A 26439-nucleotide genomic window follows, 5' to 3' on the forward strand; every position below is an offset into this window, starting at 1 on the left:
AAACTATTTATTAGATTCATAGTTGGTTTTATACTTCATTTGTGGTTCATGTTTCTGCAGTCTTTTCCTGCCTACTAATTATCCCACAGCTACCAGTTCATCTTTCCATAATGGCGTTTCTTAAACTAATCCTTCATATACGGCCTGTAAGATGACATATCTCTCATCCCTGGGACTTGAACTTTATGCCGGAGAAGGTAATAATACTTCCTATTGAACCAGCAGATTCAGAAGAGATAAATATTTCTCATGAGAGTTGGTCTTTCTGGTTGTAATAATTTCTGGCAGAAATATTTCAGGTACAGACTCTCCTATATAAACCATATTAGTTGGTGTTCCAAGATGAAATTATGTCATTTAAACAAATTCATCTGTTATGCTAAAAGCAGATTTCAGCACTGCGTCTTAATAAGGTCATTCATTTGTCGATGTAATATATTAAATTGCCAATGCTTTTGCAAACTTTGAAAATGATAGAGAAAACTGCCTGCATGCACACACAATGCTGATTTGTTACAGAAAGTTGCTTAGTCATCTCAGAAAAAAAAAAAACAATACACTATTTGTATTATTTAAAAAAGAGAAATAGGGCCTACCAGAAAATAATAATACTTTTTTCCTGGATGGCTAGCCCAAAGTATTGTATTTTGCTATGCCACTTACAATAAATATACTCAGTGCACGGTAAAACCTTATTTTCCTAGGACAGCAGCAATGTTAGTAGAACATTTCATTAATATTTTCACAATATGTTTTAGAAGCTGCCATATGAGGTAATATATACACTAGCACAAACCACTGTTTGTTGGATATACAGTCCAGATATGGATATATGCCAGATTTTGGCATGGATTTGCTTCAGGGTATTCAGAAACAGCCATCCAACTTTGTTATTAGAATATTGCTTGAAATATTATTATTTATTTTATAGTGACCAACTCACAAGGAAGATAGTATAGCTGCGGTTAAGAATTCTTGGTATAACAGTACACCCTCAGGGAGTGATCACTGTAACAGTAAAGCTACCCTTCCTATATCTTATTTTCTTTATGTTAATGTTGCACAGTTACATTTTTACTGTTATATTCAACCTGCTACTGATGCCATTGCACTGGGTTTATTTTTGTTCTTGGCTTGGAACTGCTTACCTGTAGCCATCGGGTCAATACCCTCCCTCCCATCTTTCAAAATCATTCTGAAAAATTTCCCTGCCAAAAGCTGGTTCTGTTCTTGCTCAACACCAGGATAAACTGCATCCCTAAATGTGAGCAGGTACATATTCATACCTTAGATCTGCTTACTGTCCCTTCTTCACTCTCTTCCTTACTTCTATCAATTTGTCTCCCCTGGCTTTTCTCCCTAAATATACCATAGACCTACTTTTTTCTCACTTCATGTTGCAATTCTAATTTGTATTATATGATCTTACCTTTTAATCTCTTTTATAAACTAGCTAAAATGTCTCTAAATATTAAGTCATTGTCATATAACTTGTATCTATACTTAACCAATGTTTTCATATTATGTCTAATTTGGTATAATTATTAAAACTGTAGATTTCTTTTATTATTTTTGAAGATTGTAAAGTTACTGTTCTTAAAATGTTTTGTAATACTTTGTAGCTTTTCTCCCCCCTTCATCTGCTGAAAATGGGCTCCTACCCAATTGGACTTTCCTGGTAATCAAATGTCAATAAATAAATAGATTTTGAATATATGCTTTTGTACTACAGTCTACTGCCAAATATGTATATATTGCTGTAGCAGAAGAGATAACTTCCACCAGTTCAGTCCAGGCACAGTGTGGTTGCCTTAATAATGAGTTTCTCACAGGTTGCATGTTTTAGAGTTTTATTAATTTTTCATTAATGTTTTATTTTAATTAAAATAAAAAAGCATGCATTACAAGATGATCTTTCATTTTTACAATGCATAAAATAGTCAAAATGTGCATTTAATTAATAAACAAATAAAAAACACCCAGATATAAAAAAGCAATAAATTCTTAGCATAGCCATTTAAGGCAGTCACTCTGCTACAATTTTTTTTATTAAATCTGGCTTCATCTCTGTTTTATGAGATACATTTTTCAGTACAATATTTAATAGTAAATTTACCTATGTAATTAAAGAGGCAAATTCACATGGAGCAAATTTATGATCAGGTTTTTGTGGAGAACTAAATACTTCTGGCTGCTCAGTTCTGCACAGTCACACTTTTGAACAATTAAATTATTCCTTAGAACTAGAGAGTGAGCTTGCAGTTTCTCACAACAGTCCAGCACTGAGATTAACTATTTTCTAAATTTCCAGTTATATACAAAAATTAGATAATATTAGTTTTGTCAGTTGGACTGGGTATTACTGATTATGTTTATTTTTATCAAAAGCACCTTTCTCCATTAAATATTCCTTGGAATTCATGTCAGGCCTCAGCAGGATAATATAACACTTTGGAAAAAATATACATGAAAGCAATCCGGTGCTGGAAGACAGAATAGCAAATATCTCCACAGCTACCATATATTTCCCTCTTGTGCTGAGGTAAGCTGGAATAAATGACAACCAAACAATGACAAAGACAAACATGCTAAAGGTGATGTATTTGGCTTCATTAAAGCTAGCTGGCAGTTTCCTTGCCAGGAAGGCAACAACAAAACTCACACTAGCCAGACCGCCCATGTACCCTAACACAATCCAAAATGCAGATGTTGATCCTTCATTGCATTCTACTGTTATTGTACCAGTTATGGATTTCATATTAAATTCTGGATATGGTGGTGTAGTACATAGCCATACAACACAAATAACAACCTGAATGCATAAAAAAGTAAGGATTAAAGCAATGGGTAACTGGAGTCCCATCCATTCCCTTAACTTGCTGCCTGGCCTTGATGCTCTAAAGGCAATAACAACTGTAATGGTTTTGGCAAGTACACAGGAGATGCAGAAGGCAAATATTGTACCAAAAGTAACCTGCCGGAACATGCAGGTTGCTGGGATTGGGTAGCCAATGAATATCAGTGAGCAGAGAAAGCAGAGAATAAGTGCAATTAGAAGAAAATAACTCAGTGAACGATTGTTAGCTTTGACAATGGGAGTGGCATTGTATTTCCAGAATATGATGAAGATAACTACCGTCAAACAAGAATAAAAAATTGAGATGACAGCCAAGATTAGGCCAAGAGGTTCACTGTAGGCAAGAAACTCTATAGATTTAGGGATGCATTTATCTTGCTTTTCATTTGACCAGTAATCATCATTGCATTTAAGACATTCACTGGAATCTGGAAAAACAGAAATAGAAACAAAATATTTTGCTTACTGATTTTATTCTGATTCAGAGTGAGAAAAAGGAGCATTGACTGAACCATTATTTAATATATTTTCACTTTTTAACTGCTTGAAAAACCAAGCTAATACTACATTTTATTGAAACCAAATTACTTTTCAGATGTAACAGTTTGGCATGCCATGTCACAGTCTTTTGTTACATTAATATGAATTCCAGTAAATTATTTATTATTATGATCCTCATAAAGTGTACATGTGCTAATGTACTACTTGCTCCTTTTAGCTCCAATTAGAGACAGTAACCAGAGTGCTATACTAAACATTATATAGAGTAGCAACTGATTATGATAAAATGACTGCATGAAAAACCCAGACAGTAAAAGTTAATGCATGCATGGCATTTAGTGACACGGATGCTTTAAATACGTGCTAGTAAATGGAAAATAAAAATGCTTCTATAATGGGAGGATTCCAATATTAATATTAATTAATTTGTGCCAGTGTTTTTTATGTTTACCTACTTTCACAGAGTGTGGCTAGATATTCATTTCAAATACATATTTTGCACTTGGTGCGAGTGTCATTTGTGTCAAGCAAGTTGCAATATTTTACTGTGACTGCTGTTTATGTGAAAGAAGGTTGAAATGTATTTCAGAGACAATTATTTCTTATTGAAGTAAGATGTCCATCAATAAAGTGGCTATAACTGCTGAGTGGGGCTAGGGGCTGTTTGTGAATAAAAGTAACTAACTGTTTTGTCATTTGCTCAGTTTAGACAGTCATTAATCTGGTTTTGCAGGACTAGTGTGCATTTCTGTAAAGTAAGTTTGACTAATTTATTGTGGTTACTGTGTTTTTGTGCAAAACAGACATGAAATACATTACTTTGGCCATTATTATAATTATTATCATCATCATCATCTATGGATGAAAGTGATTTATCCTTATGTCATGATCAAGTTAAACAGTCATTAGGATGGCTTTGCAAGTCCACTGCACATTTGTGTAAAGCAAGTTAGAATGCTTACTGTGGCCATTTGTATCACAATCAGACATTTGAGGTGTATACAGTCAATGAAGTGGTCATAAGTAACGTGTACAAGGATTATATGTGGAGTTACGTCTGCCTTTGTAAGTCACTGTTAACAGTATTATACATATCTGGCTATGCTGGTGGTCTAACCAAGAAATGTGTGAAAGCAACTGATCACTGCTATCATTACACAGTGCTTGGTTCTCCGGTTGAGGTATTGGCTGTGACACCTTCTTTGTGGAGCCTGCATGTCCTTCTTGTCTCTTTCTGGTTTTATCCAGGTGTTATGATTCCTTCCAACATGCAAAAGACATGGTCTAGTTGAATTGCTATTCCTCCAATTTGACTATAAGTGTGTGTGTGTGTGTGTGTGTGTGTGTGTGTGTGTGTGTGTGTGTGTGTGTGTGTGTGTAAAATAGAATGACTGATTTTTATCTATGGACACACAAAATATTGATATGTTTATAAATAACTTTTACGGATAGTTGTCAAAAAGAATAGTTAGAAAATCCCTACTTTTCAAAATTAAGGAGGAGCTGTCTTTATTTACATCAAAGATAATCACACCTCTAGGATGGTCAAGTGCCATGGTACAATTCAGCTCTTCCATGTACAACTCACTTTAAGGAAATTATCTTACCATATCCTTGCAAGTTATAGGTCCCACCTCTATGACACAGGAAATAAATGCCACTTACTTAAATGAACTCAAGTTACTCTTCATTCATTCCAACACCATAGCCAGAGGTGACTTTGACTACCTGACTACAGAATGAGAATCATACATAACCTAAAACATGCAAAGTCATAAATTCTTGGACTTTGTCAACATGAATGCCCTGGAGCAGACTGTTGGACCAGACAGTCTGCATATCAACTGTTGGATGCCAACATCCTTGACCTAGTCTTCATCAATAATAGAGAATATTCTTTTGGGTGCCAACATCCTTGACCTAGTCGTCATCAGTATGGGAGAATATTGCACTGTCTTGAGTATTATGTTCTCACACATCAGGGTGGACCATAAAGCTGTCTCTTTTGAAATAAAAATAAAACCTGGGACACAAGGTAACCCTGGAACTTTTAGGAATTACTCCAAGGCAAACCTCTTACTTCCTTTAAGTGGCACCCTGGAAAATGTTAAGCCCCCTAAACCCAGGGAACATGCTGTCTACCTGGAGTCATTCACAAAAAACTTTTGCAATCATGTGCACAGCTATATTAGGACTGTGGTACCTACCTGAAATAACACAGGACTAACTCTAAAAACAAACTACCCTCATGGAATCCCAAAATCAACAGGTTCTGTAACAAAAGGAAGACTATCACCGCCAAAAACAGGAAATGCAATACCCAGCAAAGTAAGAGCTCCCTCATCAGACTTGAGTCACTCTCCAGCCAGTCTAATACCTTAATCATGGATGACTTCAACTAACCTACGCTAGACTGTTAATCATATACAGGGGGCTAATTAAGTCTAAGAAAACCAAATTTGAGATAAAGGTAGCCTCTCAGGCTAAGGCCAACCACAAAGCAGTCTTCAGCTATATTCCAAATTTTAAAGACCACATAAAAATATTTGCCAAACTAATTTTAAATGGAGTCACCTAACTGAGCCAGGGGACATAGCAGATCTTATGGCTAATAAATTCAGCTCTAATTTTACGCCACTTTTTCTACCAGTCACCTTTCAAGAAATGTCCCATCTATAGCTTCTCCATTGATCACTTGGGAACAGATCTCTCAAAAGTTGAAAAGACTGAATTTATGGAACCTGATAATATCCCAGGATGCCTTCTTAAGAGCATGAAACATGCCCTATTTGGGCCCACTAGTAGCACTATTCAGTCATAGCCTCCAAAAAGGCTTTGTGCCAAGCAAATGGAGGTCTGTAACTGTTATCCTTCTGTACAAGGCCAGGCCATCCATGTACTGGGAAACTCATAAGCCCAACTTGTATCATATTTAAGCCCACAGAAAGAATAATCATGGACATGAGAAATAATGGCATAGGAAACCTTTAGACTTTGGCTCTAACCCAGTTTGGTTTCAAAATAATGGCATGGGAAATCTTCAGACATTGGCTCTAACCCAGTTTGATTTCAGCAGGGCAGGTCATGCCTACTCAATCTGAAGGATTTTTCAAGAATGTTGCCAAAGCAATGGACAAGGGCAAAATCAGTGAATACTAGCTGTCTCGACCTGGCTAAATTATTTGATGCAATGCCTCATTCAGACATTGTAGACAAGCACACAAAATTAGATATAAATCTCTATATCACCCCCTTGATAGTCAGCTGACTCACATTTAGGACATAAGAAGTCAGAATAGGTGAGCCTACCTCCACAAAGAGGCCAGTCGCTAATGCAGTCTCTCAGTGCTTGGTGCTGGGGGCTCTCCTTTTTAATATCTACTTCTCTGAAGCCAAGGCCAACATCAAAGATCTCTGGCTGACCAGGTTCACAGACAATTGCTAACTAGGTGCAGTCAGAGAATCCACTCAAAACACAAACTCCCTTCAAGAAAGACAATAACTGATGCCAGAGTCACTGCTTAAAACTCAGTGCCAAAAATATATAATAGTACATTTCAGAAATCCAACCACTGCTGAAAATTACTACATTGATAATACATCCCTAATAGTTGACCCTGTGGGGATTTGAGGGCACATGTAGACAGTGACTTGGCCTTTCACCATCATGTGTTTACTGCAATAAGAAAACCATTGTACATTGCATAACTTATAAGCAATGGTATGGCATCTAGGGGGTATATATTAGATCAGTGAATGCCGTTTCGCAAACACATATAGACTGAAATCTGAAAATAGCGAAGGCTCAGGTCAACAATTGTTTTCCCAGGGAAAAAATCACTTGGCTTGAGCCATGGCATTGCCTTTTACCCCATGGTAGTGCAATCTCAGAGTTGGTATATTTAGTTGGGAGGTGGGGGCACAGCTCCCCACTTTGTTATTTTTTAAATTTTGTGTGTGTGTGTGTGTGTTTTTAGTACAAGCAATTTATATCCCAGGGAAAGAAATCGGTGTTTTGAATGTTCGCGGTTTAGTGAGGTCGCTGATTACATGTTGATGAAGAGACGTTCGATGGAATGCCTCTTCGAGCATTTAATATAGACCCCATCTAGGTTCAAAGAGATCATTGTTCTGTAGTATTCACCCCTCAATAGACCAATCATCAAGTTAAATTCTCCCTTTGGAATGTACCTGATCAAGCATATGCAACAACTACACTGTCTGCAAAGGTTTCTTAATAAAAGACTACATGGTGTAGTAAATATGTCCTAAGTAGACTGCCTCAAAGCCTTATTCTTGTATTCACTCTGTAGGAGATTGAGTATAAGGAAAGTTTTGAGGTGGTCTGTGTAGTGCATGTTTTGTACACCATGTATTATTTTAGTGAGGAAGCTTTGCAACAACTAGACATGTTGGAGAGATAGGTATGTGTCTCAGAGACTACCCCTACTCTGGAACATGGTTCCCATCCATGTAAATCAGAGTTCTTCCCTGCACTTAGTCACTTGCAACTTGAATCAGTGGATGGGTATTTGTAAACTCACCCCTGGTCTACCACCGATGTGCCTTTTAGAAAAAGGAGACTTGTAAATGCTCGACGACTCATACTGAAGCTATACCCCCTATAAAATGAGTGGTATCAGAACCTGTCAAATAAATTTAGGAAGCATGGCCTGGCTTAAAAGGCCCTTTTGGGTCATTAACTGAATAATCGCCTGTGACTCCTACAGCTTTTGGTGGCCTAGTGGCCTCTACATTCCAAGGTGTATAAATGGATTACAACTCAGGCTTACTATGGGCCTATGCCCTGGACCCTATTTAGTCTAAAACTGATCCTGCTGAGAACTGTTGGACAGGAGCATGATATAGCTTTATGTGTGGTTGACTAGGAACAGTATGGTCATTAGTTCTTTAATCTTCCTCACCACCAAACCTCGGATTTAAGCACAGAAGGTTATGATATGTGTAAGGTCTGGAAACAGTGCAGTCATTATTTTTTATCACAATCAAACCACAGATATATGTACAGACGTTCATTATGACCTAGCTAGAGACCGTGTACTAACTCAGAGTAACAAGTTGGAATACATTACTGTAATCTTTATTTTTTCACTTTCTTCACAAGTAAATGTCAGACCTGCATACAGGTGGCCATCTTTTGGGGTATTGGAAAAGAGGCTTGCTGCAGCAACAACCAGCAATATGTTACCATGTTCTATGTGTTCTTTCATTTTTGCCTCAATCTCATATCAGAGGGGTATACGTAGGGTGGCTATCTTTTGAGGGAAGGGGTGATCAGACATACTGCTTGTATATATGACAGCAGCAACTTGAAATATATGATTGTGGCTGTTTCTTCATTGACTATTATCCAACTGTAACATCAGGTGAGTACGCAGAAGGTGACTGTGAGTTTTTAGAGAGGGGATGGTGGGTAATGAGACAGGCAGTATTCCCAGAGATGCTTTGTGCACCGTTGTAAAGAATTTGTCTTCTCATTCTACTGGGAACTATTATTTTGTAAGCTTTGAACATTAAGCCTTGGTTCAACACATTTCTTACTTGAAAGAAAATATAAGTTATTTTCTTTCCTTAGTCATTACGCTTTATTTTAGGCAATTATTACATCAAGAGGCTAAGGGAAAGCTCTAAAATGCATATCAGAATATCTGGAACCCAATGACTTCTCAAGGCCTAGCATCCCCCACACCTGCATTATAATTCAGTTATGTGCTTCTCAGTTACAGTCCAGTCTTGGCCATTTACCATTTGTTGGAAGGATGCCGAAAAGATGCAGGTAAATGATTTTTTGTTCTGGTCTCCACTGGATCAAAAAGTTGGAAACTAAAGCTCTAAACTGTGCTTTATAGTACAGTAACCTCTCAGTTAACTGGAACTGAAGCAACCAGAACTCTCAAGCAACCAGAAAAAAAATAGAAGAAATGCAGTACAATTTTCATGTGTTACACATTCTACCCCCCCCCCCCCAACACACACAGAAACATACCTTATGTTTTTAGAGTTTTAGAGTTTTAAAAAGGAAGACAGGAATTCCCTCTCTCCTCGGCATGAGAACAAGTCAAACCAAACAAATAGTACAGGGTACAGTATTAGTGCAATTATCCAGCATCTACCAATCCCTATGGGTGCCGGTTATTAACCGAGAGTTTACTTTATAGAGAATCTGTGGACTCTAGGGTCCTAGCATCTCCAGACCTCAGCTAAATTCATTTATTTCCTCCACAGTTATTATACTGCAATCTTGGTAAATTGTGGTGTGGTGAAAGGGTGCGGGAAAGGTGTCAGGAAAAAGCTGAAGAGTAAGATAAAATATGAGAAAACAAGAAAGATGTATTCCAGAGTGGGGTTGTTGGAAGTTCAGTATGGAGGAATGGTGGACAGAGGGGGTCCATGGAGTACTTTTTACCCAAGGCTGATCGTGCTCCTGCCCTGTGTCTTGTGTAAAGACTTCCTAGCAACATCTTATTACCATTTCAAGTGCATTTTACCAGCCTACTGGGCTGCCATTTGTCTGCTAATAAGTGAAGTTCAGGTTTATTCAGTTTATTGTTCTACTGATGAGTGTTCCATAAACCCCCTAAATTCAGGTTTATTCTTTTTTTATATTTTAACACCTTTATTGAATTATCACTTATGACACAGGCAAAACATACATTTATATAAAAGAAAACAAGCCATATTATCATGTTTAAAGTTACAAGCATTATACATCACATATTTTCTTTTGTATAATTATCATCAGTCCACTGTTACATAAATTGTTAAATTCTTGTCTTCCCTTAAACCTCACTCATAGATTCAAAGGTTCATAGGTTCATATGTTTATATTAGGCTATCTGCCCTGGGGCATTTACAAGCCTAGCCAGAGTGTGTTTGGGTTTCACCACCCTTTTAGATCGGTTTACTGTGCCTCTGTAGAGTAGGTCACAGAAGATAGCCCTTTTAAGGTTAGTTTACTGTGCCCCTGTCTAGCAGGGACACAGAAGAGATCCCAGGGGTGAACTTACGATCTCCCATCCACTCATCAAGATTTCTCTTGAAGAGGGTCAGTGAGGGGCTCTGCCTAACATGGACTGGGATTCTGTTCCAGAGTGAGGGCAGCCTCTGGGATATGAATCTGTCCCTCCAGCATGTCCTATTTATTTCTGTGCTGAGGTTTAAGTCCCTGGAGCATGTAGCTCTAAGGGATGTGGATTTGGTGGAGCATGTCCATTAATTCTGGGTTGGACATGGGTTTATACGTCAGGCATAGATCACCTATGAGTAGGCGATAAGCAACAGAGAAGAGCTGGAGTTTCTTTAGCCGAACTGTATAGGGCATCTGTTTGAGTCCCTTGATCCTCTTGGTGAGGTACTTTTGGGGCCTCTCCAGTTCCTGCAGGTGTCGGGTAAGGTACATCCCAAATGGGGCATTGTATTCAATTATGGGCCTGATGAGTGATGAGTAAAGGGGCACAATGACCTCTCTTGTTCTAGATGTGAACTCTTCCATGATAAGGTGGGCTATATAGAAGGTCTTTCTAACCACTCTGGCAATGTGATTGTCAAAAGAGAGGTTTCTATCTACTTGGGTCCCCAAATCCCTAAGAACTTCTTCCATACTTAATGGATTACCACCTATGTGGTAATTTGTGGGCTCTTTGTTTTTCCTGAAGGGGATGACTATGCACTTTTTGGCATTTAGCTTAAGGCCATGGCTCTGGCACCAGTTATCCATCTCTGTGAGACCCTTTTGGAGGATGCTTGTGTCAGCCGAGAGTCGATTATGGTGCCCAGCTTGCAGTCATCTGCGAACTTGGTCAGTCATAGTCCTCCCATATTAGCCTGTACCTCAGAGAAGTATATACTGAACAAGAGAGGTCCCAGGACTGAGCCTTGTGAAACGCCACTTGTAACTGGTTTGGAGTCTGACATGGCACCTGCAGTACTGACCATGTGGGTTCTATCCCTGAGCCAGTTTGCAACCCATCTTGTGACATAGGGGTTGATATTTAAACCGGTGAGCTTATTTATGATGCCCGAGTGGGGTATTGTGTCAAAGGCTTTTGCGAGGTCCAGGTAGGCCGTGTGGACTACCTTACCTTCATCTATGGCCTTGGTAACTGTTTCAAAGAAGTCGACCAGGTTCAAGAGGCAAGATCTGCTCTTAACAAAGCCAAATTGGTTGGGATCCAGTGTCTGGAGGTTACCAATGTCCTTGTTTATGAGTTCCATGATGATACGCTCCATAGCTTTAAAGACCAGACCAGTCAGGCTTATAGGGCGATGGTTTCCTGGGTCCGTTGTGGCACCAACTTTGTGGAGTGGGACCACTGTTGCTGTATGCCATTCCTTGGGTACATATCCTGTAGTAAGGCTGAGATTGAACAGTGACTTTATGTGAGGGTTTAGTTCTTCTTGGAGCTCATGTAAGACGCAGCCCGGGACACCATCTGGTCCCATTGATGCTGTGTTTTTTGCTTTGGAGAGGGCAGCTCTCACCTGTGCATTTGTGATGTCAGGGAGGCTACATTCTGTTGGGCTAGACATTTGGTCTTTTGGGAGGGAAGGGGGGGGATTGCACTGAACCTGTCTGCCAGGATGTTGGCAATATCTGTGGGATCAGTGTATTTTTTGTCATTTTGTACTAACTCAGAGCATATCTGGGAGTTGCCCCCCAGATTCCTGACATAACTAAAGAAGGCCTTGTGATTATCTTTAGTGTCTTGTGCAATTTTTCTTTCGAAGCTGGCCTTAGATAATTTTATGAGGGATCGTAGTTTATTGCTAGTACTGATCAGAGATGCCTTCCCTTTTTGGGATTTTGCTCTATCATGTAGCAGCTTCCTCCTTCTATTGTATAGCTTATTTATGGCCGGGGTCCACCAAACTGGTCTCCTGCCTTTGGAGGAGTGAGTCTTGGTTTTATTTGGGATAGCATGATCCATGCATTCCTGTAGGTGTCCATAGAATGCATTTGTAAAGGATTCTGCTGTTTGGGCAGTATTGTCCACTGGCCCGGTGGCTTTGAAGGATTCCACCTCGGTTTTGAGAAGTGTGAAATTTGCTTTTGAGAAATTTTTCACCATGATTTCCTTGGCTGGGGGTTGGGATGGGATATGGATGTCCAGTGAGATTAATTTATGGTCTGATCTTACCAATGAGGGACATACCTCTGGTGTGGAACATAGAGTCCCCATGTTGGTGATGACCAGGTCCAGTATGTTATCCCCTCTTGTGGGAGTGGTGACCAGTTGTTCCATAGCATTTAAGTTTATAAATTCTAGGAACCGTTGGGCAAGGGTGTTGGGGCTTGAGTAGTTTTCCCAGTCGATGTTTGGGTAGTTGAAGTCATCCAATATTATTGTGTTTGGAGAGACCTTCATATTCTCCAGTGTTCTCAGGAAGGCCAAGTGGGGTTCCTGAGTTAGGGAGGGTGGTCTGTAGCAGGCTAAAAACTGAAAGGCAGTTTTGCGCACTGTTAAGTGTACATGGATGATCTCCGATGCTTCGTGTAGTGCCACTAACCTGGAGGTATGGGTATCTTTGATGAATATGGATACTCCCCCTCCTTTTGTGGTTCAGTCTGAGTTTTGGGGCCAAAAAGCATGGTATGAGGTATAACCTGGTAGTGCTTGGGTGCTCTCTGGGGACTTGAACCAGGTCTCTGTCACTGCACAGATATTGATATTCTCCATACTGAGGAGAGCCTCGAGTGCGTGCATCTTGAGGTTTAGACTTCTGGCATTGAGCAGCATTACCCTTAGTTTTTTTTTTTCTTGTGTTGTCTATGGAGGTGGGTTTGTCTTTTGAGCCTTGCCTAAAAAAGGCACTATGGGGGTGGCAAGAGCCTTAGCCAGTATTCAAAAGCCCAGGGGTGACAGGTACAAGCCATCCCTAGCGAAGAAACGTGGCTTGTCAAGCATGTCATTCCAGGCTGACCTACACTGAATCCCCTTAGAATGACACCAATAAGCCAATTGTTAAAATTGATAATTTTGTCTTTATACTGTGGCATCATTCTTGGTGAGGGCAAGATGCTACTCAAGGTCAGGGTCATACAGGTCTGGGCTACATGATCAGAGAGCTCCTCTATGTCTCTTTTCATGTAGTCCAGGGGGGTACGTCTCAGGTCATAAACACCAGCATGGACAATGACGGAGTCATATTTGTACTTGCTTTGGAGTGACCTGAGTGCTTGTGTTATGTGGCGGATCCTGGCACCCGACAGGCAGCTTAGAGCGACCTTCTCCTTGTTCAGTCTGGTGAGAGGGACGTCAGTGTGTCTGACAATAGAGTCCCCTATTACAAGTGTGTTAGGTGTGTTGTTTAGCCTTAAGGTATGTGGCTGTGTGGCATACTGACTTTGTGAAATATGTGATACGTGGGTATTGTTGCGGGGTAGCGGTTGCTTGGATGTCTGCTTTGGAGGTCTTTGCTGCTTTGGCAGATTTTTATTTAGAGCCTTCGAGTATGTTTTTGTGTGCTTATGTGTTTGGTTTGCTGATGTGATAGGTCTATGTGAGACTGGAATAGTGGTGTGTGTAGTTACCTTCTCCTCCTGACAGACTGTGCCAGTGCTGGGTTGAGAGAGCTCAGCCTCCAGTTTGGCTATATAGTTGCATCTCTCACATATATTTGAGGTTGATGGGAGTTTACTAGGCTAACAACCACAAGGGCCTTTTTAAGGCTAGCCATGCATCCCAAATCTCTGACAAGTTCTGATACCCTTGATAAAGTGTAAGCAGGGACTTGGGAGATGAACCATTTACAAGCAGGGGCCTCGGAGATGAACCATTTACAGGCTGCCTGTGACCATTAAAGACATAGGTGCCAAGCCAGGGATGAATTTCCTGTTCCCCATCATATTGTCCAAGTTACACTTGAATTGGGTTAGGGAGGAACTCTGCTTCACATGGATGGGGAGCCTGTTCCAGAGACAGGATAGTCTCTAGGATGCATACCTGTGTCTCCAGCAGGTCCTATTTATATCATAGGCAAGGTTTAAGTCTTTAGACTGGGCAGTGCTCATGCTGTTTCTTTTGTGGATATGCAGAAGGTCCATCAGAGTGGGGTCTGACAATGCCCTGTATGCCAGGCATAGATCTCCTCTCAAAAGCCTGCAGGAGGCAGAATGCAGGGATTGGGCCTTGAGGCACTTTGAATAGGACATTTTATTTACACCCTGTATTCTTTTAGTGAGAAACCTTTGTGGAAATTCCAATTGTTGGATATGCCTGGTTAGGTACATACCAAAGGGGGCAGTGTACTCAATGACAGGTCTGATAAATACCAAATAAAGTGGAACAGTGACTCCCTAGGGTTTAGATGCCACAGCTTTGTTTATAAGTTGCACGGCATAGGATGATTTCCTCGCTACTATAGACATGTGATGGTCAAAGGCTAGATTACTGTCAATGTTTGCTCCTAAGTCCATGACTACTGGGTCAACTCTAAGGGGAGTGTTGTCAATATGGTAGATACCAGGGGTGGATGACTTCCTGAAAGATACTATTATGCATTTCTTGGTATTTGGTGTTACTACATGTTTCTGATACCAGTTGTATGCCTGTGTCAGCCCTTCCTGGAGAACATGTGTGTCAGTGTGGAATTCATTGACAGCTCCTGATTTGCAATCATCTGCATATTTAGTCAGCCAGAGATCATTGACGTTGGCCTTGACTTCACAGAAGTAAATGGAAAAAGGAGCATTCCAAGGACCTATCCCTGAGGGACTCCACTTGTGACTGACCTCTTTGTAAAGGTATACTCCCAAGGTCCTGTCTGTGAGCCAGTTGGCTATCCACTGGGTGACATACAGGTTTGTACCTAACCTCTTGAGTTTGTCAACAATGCCCAAAGGGGCTATTGTGTCAAATGCCTTGGCCAGGTCAAGGTAGGCAGTATAAACCATTTTGCCCTCATTCATTGCTTTGATGACCTTCTTAAAGAAGTCCTCCAGGTTGAATAGGCATGACCTACCCTTGACAAAACCAAACTAGGTTGGGTCCAGTGTCTAGAGGTTTACTGTATCACTTCTGATCATTTCCATGATAATTCTTTACATGGCATTACATATAAGACTAGTGAGACTTATGGGTCTGTAGGTTTCGGGATGTGTAGATGGCCACCTTTGTACAGAGGGATGACTGTTGCTGTTCTCCACTCATGAGGCAAAAAGCCAGTTTGGTGGCTACAGTTAAATAGCAATTCCAGAGGGCCTGATAGGTCATGTTTCATGCTATTTAGAAGTCATCCTGGGATATTGTCTGGGCCCACTGATGCAGCGTTCTTGGTCTTAGACAGAACATTAAGGACCTGTTCCCTAGTGATAGCAGAGTAAGTTATATTTGATGGTATTTCCTGAGAGAAGGTTGATGGAGAGAGCGTGGTAAAGTTGGAGCTGAATTTATTGGCCAGAAGGTTTGTCATATCTTCTGGCACAGTATAGGTGGCTAGTGTATTGCTTTGAGATTGCAGACATAGCTAAAGAATGCCTTTTGGTTGTCCTTGGTCTGGGAGGGCAAACTTACCTCAAATTTGGCTTTGATAGACTTTCTTTGTCATCTCGGTTGTTTGCTTAGTTTGATGCTTTTATCATGCTGGGTGTTGTACCTGCTAATTTTTGCCATGACTTTCTTCCTCCTGTTATGAAGCCTACTGATTTTGTGATTCCACCAGGGTGGCTTGTTTTTTGAGTTAGTTCTGTACTTCTTCTTGGTGGGTACAGCTGGCTTTATGCAGCTATTAACATGCTTGTACAGGGTTTTTGTGGACACCTCTTTATAGGCACCAGTGTTCTTAACTTCATGGGAGCTTGAACATTTTTCAGGTTATCACTTAATAGCAGGCAGTTAGCCTTAGAGTAGTTCCTGAATATTCCAGGTTTAGCTTGGAGTCTGGGTTTGATTTTTACATCAAAGTAGACAATTTTGTGGTCTGACCTTACCAGGGAAGATATTACAGTAGGGGGTGTGCAGCACTCTCCCATATTAGTGAGGACCAGATCCAGTATGGTTGCACCCCTGATTGGTGTATTGACAGTCTGGTCCAGGGAGTTAGTGCTTACAAAATCCAGGAATCTCTGTGCCTGTATGTTTGGTGTCATATAGGATTCCCAGTTAATAGTGGAGTAATTAAAGTCACCCATGAATATGATATTGGGTTGGATGGAAAGTGTTTCCAAAAGGTTTAAATACATGGTATGGGTTTCCTGAGTCATAGAGGGGGACCTATAGCTTGCAAAGAATTGGTATTGAATTTTGCCTATGGTGATTTGAACATGGAGCAGCTCAAGTGCATTGTGCTGTTTGACCAGCCTTGCGGTATATTTATCTTTGATATAAATCAAGACACCAGCACCTTTAGTACCTGCCTGTGTAGTAGCTGGTCTAAATGTGTGGAAGGCATTATAACCTTGCACGGTTGGTGTGTTCTCCATGGCTTTAAACCATGTATCAGTGACCACACAGACATCAGCATTCTCTATGGTGAAGAGAACTTCTAGGGAGTTGAGTTTTGTATTTAGAATCCTATCATTTAGCAGTAATATCTTTAGATTTTCTTGGTTTTGATTTGCTATGTCAGAAGTACCTTCAGTTTGGCATTGCCTAAAAAAGACACTATGGGGGAAGACAATGTTTTAGCTAATATTCAAAAGTCTAGGGGGAGAGGTACAGACCATCCCAGGCAAAACATTGTGGTCTGTTGACCATCTCTTTCCATGCCGACAAATATTGCATCTCCTTAGAATGACACCAGAAACTAAGCCAGTTATTAAAGTTAGTCATCTTTTGTTCATATTGTGGCATCAACCTTGGAGAAGGTAAAATTTCACTAAGTACTAGGCTTATACCAACCTGAGACACATATTCCGAGAGCTCCATGATGTCTCTCTTCATACATTCTAGGGAAGTATGTCTCAGGTCATTTACTCCCATGGACTATGACTGAGTCATATTGGTAATTGTGGTCCAATGACCTGAGTGCCTGTGTAATGTTGTAGATCCTAGCCCCTGATAAGCAAATGACTGTGACTTTTTCCTTACTCACCCTAATGAGAAGAACATCAGTGTGTCTCATGATGGAGTATCCAGTGACCAGAATGTTGGATTGTGTGGTAGCTTGCCTTATGGGTTTAGAAGTAGAGGCTCCATGAGATGTGGCTCTATGTGTTGATGTGAGTGTTATTTTGAAAGAGTGCATTTGGAGCTGCTGAGGGTATTTGTTATGTGTACTTCATCTAGTAGGTCTTTGGGGTTTAGGAAAGTTACATTTAAATGCCTCAGCATATGTGGGTCTATATGTCTGCTTTGAATTGTGTGTGATGGGTGCAGCGTGTGTTCTACTGACAACCTTATTGACAATAGGAGTACTTTTATGTGAGAACTTTGCCTCCAGTGACATTGTATAAATACATCTCTCACATACCATTCCAGTTTATTTGAGAATTAACTGGTTGTCAGTAAACATGAGGCAATTTGTACATTACCCCAGGATGCCCATAGCCGCCATGCTGGTAATGGAGATAGAGGGAAAGTTTATATCCATGGCAACAAACTCTTTTTTATTGATTAGACAGTTGGAGTGAGAATATAAAGCAATGTCAAGAATATCTGGTTTTCAACACTGGGGACAGTGCTCATCATTGAAAATTATTTGTCCTGTGTGCAAATGGGTATTGCTGAAATTTCAATCGTGCTTTAGCAGTCACTGCCAAACACTTGAAGGGAAACTAATAAGTAGACCGTGAAAATTTAAGGTTGAAGTATTTAGGCAGATATTCTGAAGTTAGAAACAAATTAAGCGGCACTTACTCAAAACAAATAATTAGTTTGTCAAGAATGATGAAAAGAGAGGAGTCGCATGAATGGCTACTGCCTGGCTACTACTAATGCTGGTCTCACCACATCTTCATTCTGCTGGGATACAATGTTCCTTTACTTATTCTGTCACCAGAATCAAAACATTGGCACCAATCCCAAGATGAGAAGCAGGCCACAGCCTGTTTGGTGATCCACAGTCTTATCCCAGATGATGCAAGGGTTTGTAGGCTTGTTGTAGCCATTTCCTTGGTAGATACCTTGAATAGCAACCATACCAATAAGGAACATCAAGCACAGACACTCACCGCCCAACCAGAAATAGTCAGAAATGAATGCACTCTACTCCTTTTCTTACCAGGAGTAGACTATAAGTACAAATTCCAAGCTGTCACCTATGAAGCAGTTATTAGGCTTCCTGGTGATCAGCAGTCTCCAGGATAAAAATGTCCCTGTGCTCCTTCTCTCAGCAGGAGAAAACAGAAGCACTAATCCCAAGATGACTACCGAGAGGCAGGATGGTGGTCTTGCAACAGATGTTTAAAGGTAAGATGGAAAAAAGGGTTAATATCCTAAGCACTGCAGTGTGCACTACACAGTTAGATATGAAAAAGGTGGTAACTTTAGCTTTAGCTGTCTAAGTGGAGAGCCACTAATGTTAAAAGAGAAAGATAGATTGAAAGGGGGTGGGCATGTTTGTTTTCTGACTCTATGGAATACAATGGGTTGGCAAATAAATTTAAATAGCTGAAGGGAGGGTGATTTCAAAAAATGATAATTTTATGCTTACAACAGCCAGTGAAAGAGGAGAGGGAAGGGAATATTTGGTCACATTAACATAAGGGGTAGACAAACAGAAACACAGTTGTGTTTAAGAACACAACAGCAACAGAGTGGAAGGGTGGGGAAAGTTTCTGTGTGACTCAAGAGACAAAGCTATGGAATCTTTCCTAGTTTTAATATGCAATTAAAAGCAGAATACAGGTAAAACACATTGTAAAAAAATCAAATCACAGTATACAAAATAGAAGAAGGCAATAAAGTAATACAAAATATAAGAAAGCAAAAGCAAACTAGCCTTTCCCTCACAACAAGTTGTGGCAAAGTCAGGGTGAGCTTTTCCAGTAAAGCTTTGAAATATTTTATTTTACCCCTTAAATAGAAGATTTAGTTTGTACTTCAACCCCTTCAATTCACAGATAAGTAACCTTAATTCACCCATTCTAACTTCTGTGTGACTCCTTAATTGACCTGTTCTAATTTCTGTGTGACTCACAAGAGACTCAGCTGTGGTCTCGTTCTTAGTTTTAATATGCAATTAAAAGCATAATACAAGTAAAACACAGTGTAAAGAAAAGTCACAGGATACAAAATAGAAGAAAACAAAAGCAAACTAAGCTTTTCCTCAGAGCAAGTTGTGACATAGTCTGGATTAGAATTTCCAGTACAGCCATCCTCCAAAACATTATTCTGCATATATTGTTCCCACAATTTCCATTTTTTTTCTATGTAATTTGCTCCTACCCTTTTTCTAAAGATACGAGTTGCATTTCTTTTATTTATGTTATAATACTCATTACTGAAAATACGATTAGTTTAGACTTTGATTTCCATTTTCTAGTAATTGCTTTTCTGACAGCTACTGGAATTAAATTTAACAAGGCATTACTTTATCTAGGCAACTCAGATTCTGTACCCCATCTAAAAATAATTTTAATAGTTACCTCCATTTGCTTACCCAGTATTACTGACAGAGTGCTCTTTAGGGAATTTTAAAAATCTGCCAACAAATTACACTCCTAGAACATGTGTTTCCAGTTACCTCTTTCTTCTGCATCACACCTCCTTAGGGAAAATTCTTTAGAGTCTTCTTCCATCCATCCTCACCCCCTTTTTCCCATTTTGCACATGGGGTTGGGGTGTCACTTCAACAGTCACAATCATCTTGAGCCAAGATTTATACTGCCGGGTGGTTAGCCCTGTTGTGGTCATTCATCCATATCACTCACTGGCACACACACACACACTCACAACTATGACCAATTTAGAGTGTTCAGTCCACCAACTGCATGTCTTTGGAATATGGGAGGAAACCGGAGCACCCCGAGGAAACCCTTGCAACCACAAAGAGGACTTGCAGACTCCACATAGAAGGCATCCCAGCAGAGCATTGAACTGGAGAACCTCTTGCTGTGAGGTCACAGTGCTAACTGCTGCACCACTATGGCCACCCCTAATTGGCTGGTTTGGAGTCCTCTTGGTGTATGAAAATTGCTATGCCAACACTTCCAAGCAAAAATCCTAAATCTTCTAGACTTTGTTGCATATTTGGAAGCCATTCATATATCCTCACATTTTCTTTATGAATTGCTTATTCAATCTGTCTTCCAGTCTTTTCTAACTCCTCTAATTGATTCCTATAGTTATTGTGCAATATTTTATATGCCCTACTAATTATCCCTTTCCAACAGCAACTTCTGTTCTAGATTCAGCTAAAAGCTCTGCTAGAGCAGGTCTTTCATTTAGGATTTCCCTATTTCTTTCTCTTTAGCTACACTCTAATATCAATACCTGATATTGAATGCAGTTTCCAGCCTGCACTCCAAATGTCTTCTTGGCCTCTTCCCATTTTATTTTGTTTCCATCTCTATTTATTTGCTTCCATTGCCTTGGTTCCTTCACCAATTTTCTCCAGTAAATTCAGCCCCACTTGCATATTCTCTGTACCCCTAATTGCAGTCATCTCTATCAGCAGAATCTCCTTTCTCCATTCTCAGATCGGCTTAGTTCTCAAAATACCTTCTGTTACTCAGTGAATATAATATTCTGTATGGCTGTTATTCTCCTTATGGATTTGCATCCACAATCCCACTCTCACTTTATTTTTTGAATTCCCCCCTTCATCATCATCCCTTTCCATATTTAATTATTGCTTTCTGTTTATGTTGTACTGATGGGCCTTCACTGTGTAGCTCTAAAATATCCCTTCAAATCAAATAATCCTAAACTACCTTATTCTATTAGAAGGATCAACTTATCCCACTTGACTCTTTCCCTCTTCACCTCCCAGATCAAATTTTTCAAGTGTTTATTAATTACTATCAACAACCTCTCCTCCACTTCACAAAAATATACCTGACTTATGTATAAAACTAAAGGGACTACAAATATTTTCTCTGTTTGTATCCTGCTATCCATATCCATAAACAAGAGCTTCCACTTTCTCAGTTTTGGCATTATCTTTTGTTTAGTCACTTAGCACATATCCTTAGCTGTCAGAACAGAATCCTTTTAACCCATACTTCTAAATACTTCACTTTATCGTGTCCCCATAAACATGAATATTGCTGAATCAATTCATGTCTGTGTAAATAGTTTACAGCTATAGCCTTTCTTTCATCTTCATTAATTTTATATCCCCAAAAGACTTGAAACTATCTTAGAATGTTCCACAACCCTGAGATATACTTTTTTGGTTTTATCAGGTACAAAATAATATTGCCTGCAAATAAAGCCAACTTTTTTGAGTACCATAACAATTATATCCTTGAATTTTTGAGTCCATTATTTTCTTTGCCAATGGCTCAAAATATAACAAAAACAACAAAGGAGAAAGAGGATACCCCTGCCTGGTTCCTCTGTTCATACTCAACTTATCAGAGAAGAACCCTTCCACCTTAATTTTTTGCCTCCGATCACTCATCCATCCTCCTAATTAACCTTATTACTTTATCAAGAAATACAAATGTTTCCATTACCTTATTCAAAAAATTCAGCTTACTCTGTAGAATGATTTTTCTGCATCAAGACCCACCTATTTTCTTACATTCTGCTTTCATCTGGATCATCATTGTTCTTTTAGTGTTGTCAACTGTTTGCCTCCCCTCCACAAAACCACTTTGATCCATATCTATCAATTTTGGCAACACACTTGCCATTGTTTTATCTATTATAGATATAAAATCTTTATAATCATGGTTTAACATTGACACAAGACTATGTGAAGCTGGGTCTGAATGGTCTTTACTGTCTTTAGCTATTACAGTCACCACAACTTTCTTCTAGGATGTTGATACTTCCCATCCTTTTAAAATACTGTTAAACAAAATCTTTCAGATCTTTATCAGTTTCTCCTTCCTAGCTTCCAAACTTCCACAGGAATACCATAGATTTCTGAAACTTTCCTGCAAATAGATTATACATCACCATTTATTTCTTATCTTCTACTACTTTAGTTGTTAATCATTGAGCCTCATCTACCTCTAACCTTGGTATACATAACCTTTCCATAAATATTTCCATTTGTGCTTTTTTTACTTCCAAATTTATGTGCATTAAACACATTTTCATAAAGTTTCCAGTATCTCTAATACCTCTACATGATCTCTGGCTATTTCTCTTGGCAACATCCCTTTCTACATTTTGTTGCCAAAGTTTTTGTGTTGTAGAGTTATTATCAAAAAAAAAAAAACAGTTGCGTTTTTATTGTATTTTTGTATGTGATTTGAGTTTAATAAAAATGGTTTACACTCTCTTTAATCTGCAGTACTTTAACTTTTGTCAGCCCCTGTAATTATTGTTACCTCTTAACCATATCTCTTTTTCTTTCATATCTACCTTATTTTTCAGCTCCACTTTCATTTTATCCCACTCATTAGCTATACCTTCTGAAGAAATTTCTGTCTTCCTTAAAAACTCTCAAATAATTTCCACTACCCATTTCTTAAATTCCTCTCTTTTTTATTAGGTATGTGTAGAAGCACCAGTGTCTCATTTTTATTTTATCAACCTTCATTTTTATCTTAGTTGTTAATGGCACAAGATCTGAAACAGTTATGTGTTGAAACTTTCAGTTAAATACACGTGTTCCTGTGAAATGTAATATCCGTCTAGTCTTGCCCAGTTATTGTACCTTGGGGAATAATATGTAAGTTTGCTTTGAGTCCTTGTTACTGAAGTCACATCTTCTGTACCAAATATTTTCATCAATTTCTTCAGAAATCTACTATTTTTTGCAATATTTTCTCTTCTGGGTCCCCAGAAACAGCTTTACTATTGCAAATCAAGTTGCATTCCTCACCTTTAAGTAATATTCTCTGCTGAAAGCTGATTATTTCTCCCAAATGTTTCTCAAGCTCCATAGTAGCAGTTTTAGGTGGAATATGAATAGATACCAGCATAATCCTCTCTTGCCAGTAGCCCCTTACTACAACAAATCTACCATTATTATCTTTTTACCTTCTATCACTACTGGAGTTCCTCTAGCAATTAGTAAAAGTACTTCCCGTTTCCTTTGTCCCTGATATTCTACTGAATATTCATATTGAAATCCTTTCTTTATTAAATTAACATGCTCACTTCTTTCCAAAATATATATCCTGTAGCATTGTGATTTGCACTCTACATGTCTTAGTATAATTCAGTACTTTTACCTTTTTGTCTGTAGTAATATTCCAAAACAATAGGGACAGTGTAACTATTATGATAAGAAGTTATTATTTCCACCTATTATATATTTCAGCTTTTTTAAATATCTATTTCCAGATTTTGTATTACATCACCCACTAATATTTTGCAGATTCATCCTTCATACAGCTGTTTCTTATCATCTCCATTTGAACCTATGTCACATTTTACAAGACTTTTTATTTTAATGAAAACCCTCAACCCCCCACACACTCACACCTTCATAACCTGTCAACAAAAGTAAGTGCATTGTCAAATAATGAAGTTTAATCCTCCTAATAAGAAGAATTGTCCCAAACTGACAGCTGTACCCACGCACATTAACTAACCTAAAATTAAGGTTATTCATGCTAAAATGCATGTTATAGTCTGTGATCCTACTTATACTAATTGCTATCTGTTCGTTTCTTATCTTTATGCCCCTCTTAAGGCTTAAATGCTTAAAACCGTATCTGCTTTCAGAAAACATTAACCTTTGACTGTAAGAAAAAGTGCAGTGTCTATCTTTAAGTAAAACTAAATTAAAGACTATTGAATTAAATGCACTGAAGAATTTAGGTAGCAGAAAAGCTGTTATCTGTTACTCGTGTCCAATAATTTCAAATTTTATTTTTTAATAAGCTGCTTGCCTTTATACATATAATGTTATATATTATAATATTAATTTTACATTTCTCTCAGCAAACAGTGTTCAGACATCTCAATATTTATTGCCTTCATATGTTTCAGCTTGTTTCCATGGAAACCTAAGAACAGAATTTAAAGCTGCCCTCAGCTGTAGACCTCTCAACTCACACTGAACATTTATTTGCTTAAGGAAACTATTCATTACATTCACAGTGGTCTCTTGTTGTGTTGATTATACTAAAAATGTTTTAGATTAAACCAATGGCATTAATCTATTCACCTATGCCAAAGTAATAGAAAACTTCTCAACTCTACATATATTATAATTAGTGCACTTTTATACCCCATCCCTCACCCCAGCAGCTGAAGATTACAGCCTGTTTACTTAAATGTGCTTTTGTCCAGCCTTTCTTCTCTTTTGCATTGTAATACCTACAGTTCCTAGAAATGAAGAAAAAAGTACTTGTTTAATTTAGTATCTATATCACATACAACAATCACTGAAAATGATTAGTTATATGAAGCGCAATTTATATCAGTAAATGTTTTATACAAATACTGTTAAGAAATAGCAATTGTTTTACTTTACTTTCTTTTTCTTTTAGTGTCTTTCCAATATTAATGTCATGAAGTGGGGTAAAGACTTTTCAGTCCCCCACAAGTTTAGCAAAGGCAACAAATGTACAATTTTTCTCAGTCACTTTTTCTTGTAAAGCCATATTTCACAAAAATAATTATTGCCATATAGGCTCACATTTATTCACTAATTTCAGTACTGCTTGTCTTATTCCTCTTCTTCCTGCACATCTCTACCTGCCAACTCCAGACTCTGGTTGAAATCCAAGATATTCTCTATTCCTCTAGGCAACTCCTGTGTTTTTTTTCTGTCTCTCAAGCATTTCCTTTGCAATGTTGGAAAAGCTTTCAATGGCAAAGTCTCTCTATGAGCTTTATTATCAGAAGAATGATACGCACGGTGCCCTTCTATTTGATGACTCACTTTTTTGTATTTCCTCCTTAGCTTGTTCTGCATTAAAAAAATGACTTTGATTCTCTGGGAAAATCTGAAGACAGCTGGGTAAAGCAGATTGAATGTTACACCTGCTTTTTAAAATTACCTGATTGCTGCAAAAAAATTGCTTGCTTTTTGCCTGGTGCACAGTAAATATTCATTTTCCACAAACATTTTATTGTTTCCAATTTTTAATACTTTGCCCTCTGTTGTAGTTTTATCAGGATCAACTCTTTCTGCTAGTATGATTGCATAATTACTGAGACAGATGTGCTCTTTCAGTTAACAAATCCTGATGTGGAATATCAGTTTGTTGTTTGTCTTTTCGGCTTTTCCCAGTTAGGGGTCACCACAGCAGAACGTCAGTCCGCTAATGATTGGCAGTCCATTTTTATGGTGCCGAGTTGCCAGCCCGACGCCCAACCTTCAGCAAAGGCATGCCCATTCACGCATGTCTTTCGGAGGCCACTCAACCTTGGGGAGGACATGCAGACTCCACACAGGAAGCACTCCAGCCGAGAATCGAACAGGAGAACCTTTTGCTGTGAGGCAACAATGCTACCGCTGTACCACCACAGCTTTTGTCCACTTACTTATTTATGCTTTCAAAAAGCTAATACCATCTGTTTCTTTCCGTTTCTGTGGTATGGCAGAAAAATGTGGGTTTTTCTTGTATGCTCTGTCCTCTAATGCTACCAGTTTTTGAAATAGTTCTTCTTGAGCAGTCTCATTATCAGCCGGTCTTTTCATAATTTCAACCTTTGATTTTTGCAGTTTTATAGCTCATCTGAATAGCTGTTTAAATCTTCCATTTTTCCAACTTTTTCTTATTTGAGTTGATATACTACTTCATTGTTTCATTTATTCTAATCGGCTCTAAGCACGTTTGACTTATTTTTCCTCTAAATTACTGGAAGCCAAGTTTTGCACCAAAGCTGGAGCTTGAACTGCTTTTTTCTGAACAGCTGCAGGATTCTTCCCGGTCAATGTTTTCTCTACAGCTTTTCTAGATGATTTTCTTTCAGGCATTCTAAATTTCTTCTTTGCTGGTGTCCAGGTAGTAGACTTAGTAGCCAGTAATTGAAATTTACTAAACCAGGCAGAATTACTGGCCATTATCTATCAGTTTATTTTTTTCACACTGGGAGAGATGA

The 26439-nt window shown here is 38.8% G+C and overlaps 1 protein-coding gene across 1 annotated transcript in view; it reads right to left on the reverse strand.

Annotated features, from left to right (window-relative positions):
• Positions 1–2359: 2359 nt before the first annotated feature.
• LOC122814912 (extracellular calcium-sensing receptor-like) overlaps positions 2360–26439 on the reverse strand; it is a 202698-nt gene continuing 178618 nt past the window's right edge. Inside the window, exon 5 of the mRNA XM_044087177.1 lies at positions 2360–3285. Coding sequence (XP_043943112.1) covers positions 2360–3285 — 926 coding nt within the window. The remainder of the gene's footprint in view (positions 3286–26439) is intronic.

This window comes from Protopterus annectens, chromosome 11.part0 (assembly GCF_019279795.1).
Source record: "Protopterus annectens isolate FY-2018-M chromosome 11.part0, PAN1.0, whole genome shotgun sequence".
NCBI classification, from domain to species: domain Eukaryota; kingdom Metazoa; phylum Chordata; order Ceratodontiformes; family Protopteridae; genus Protopterus; species Protopterus annectens.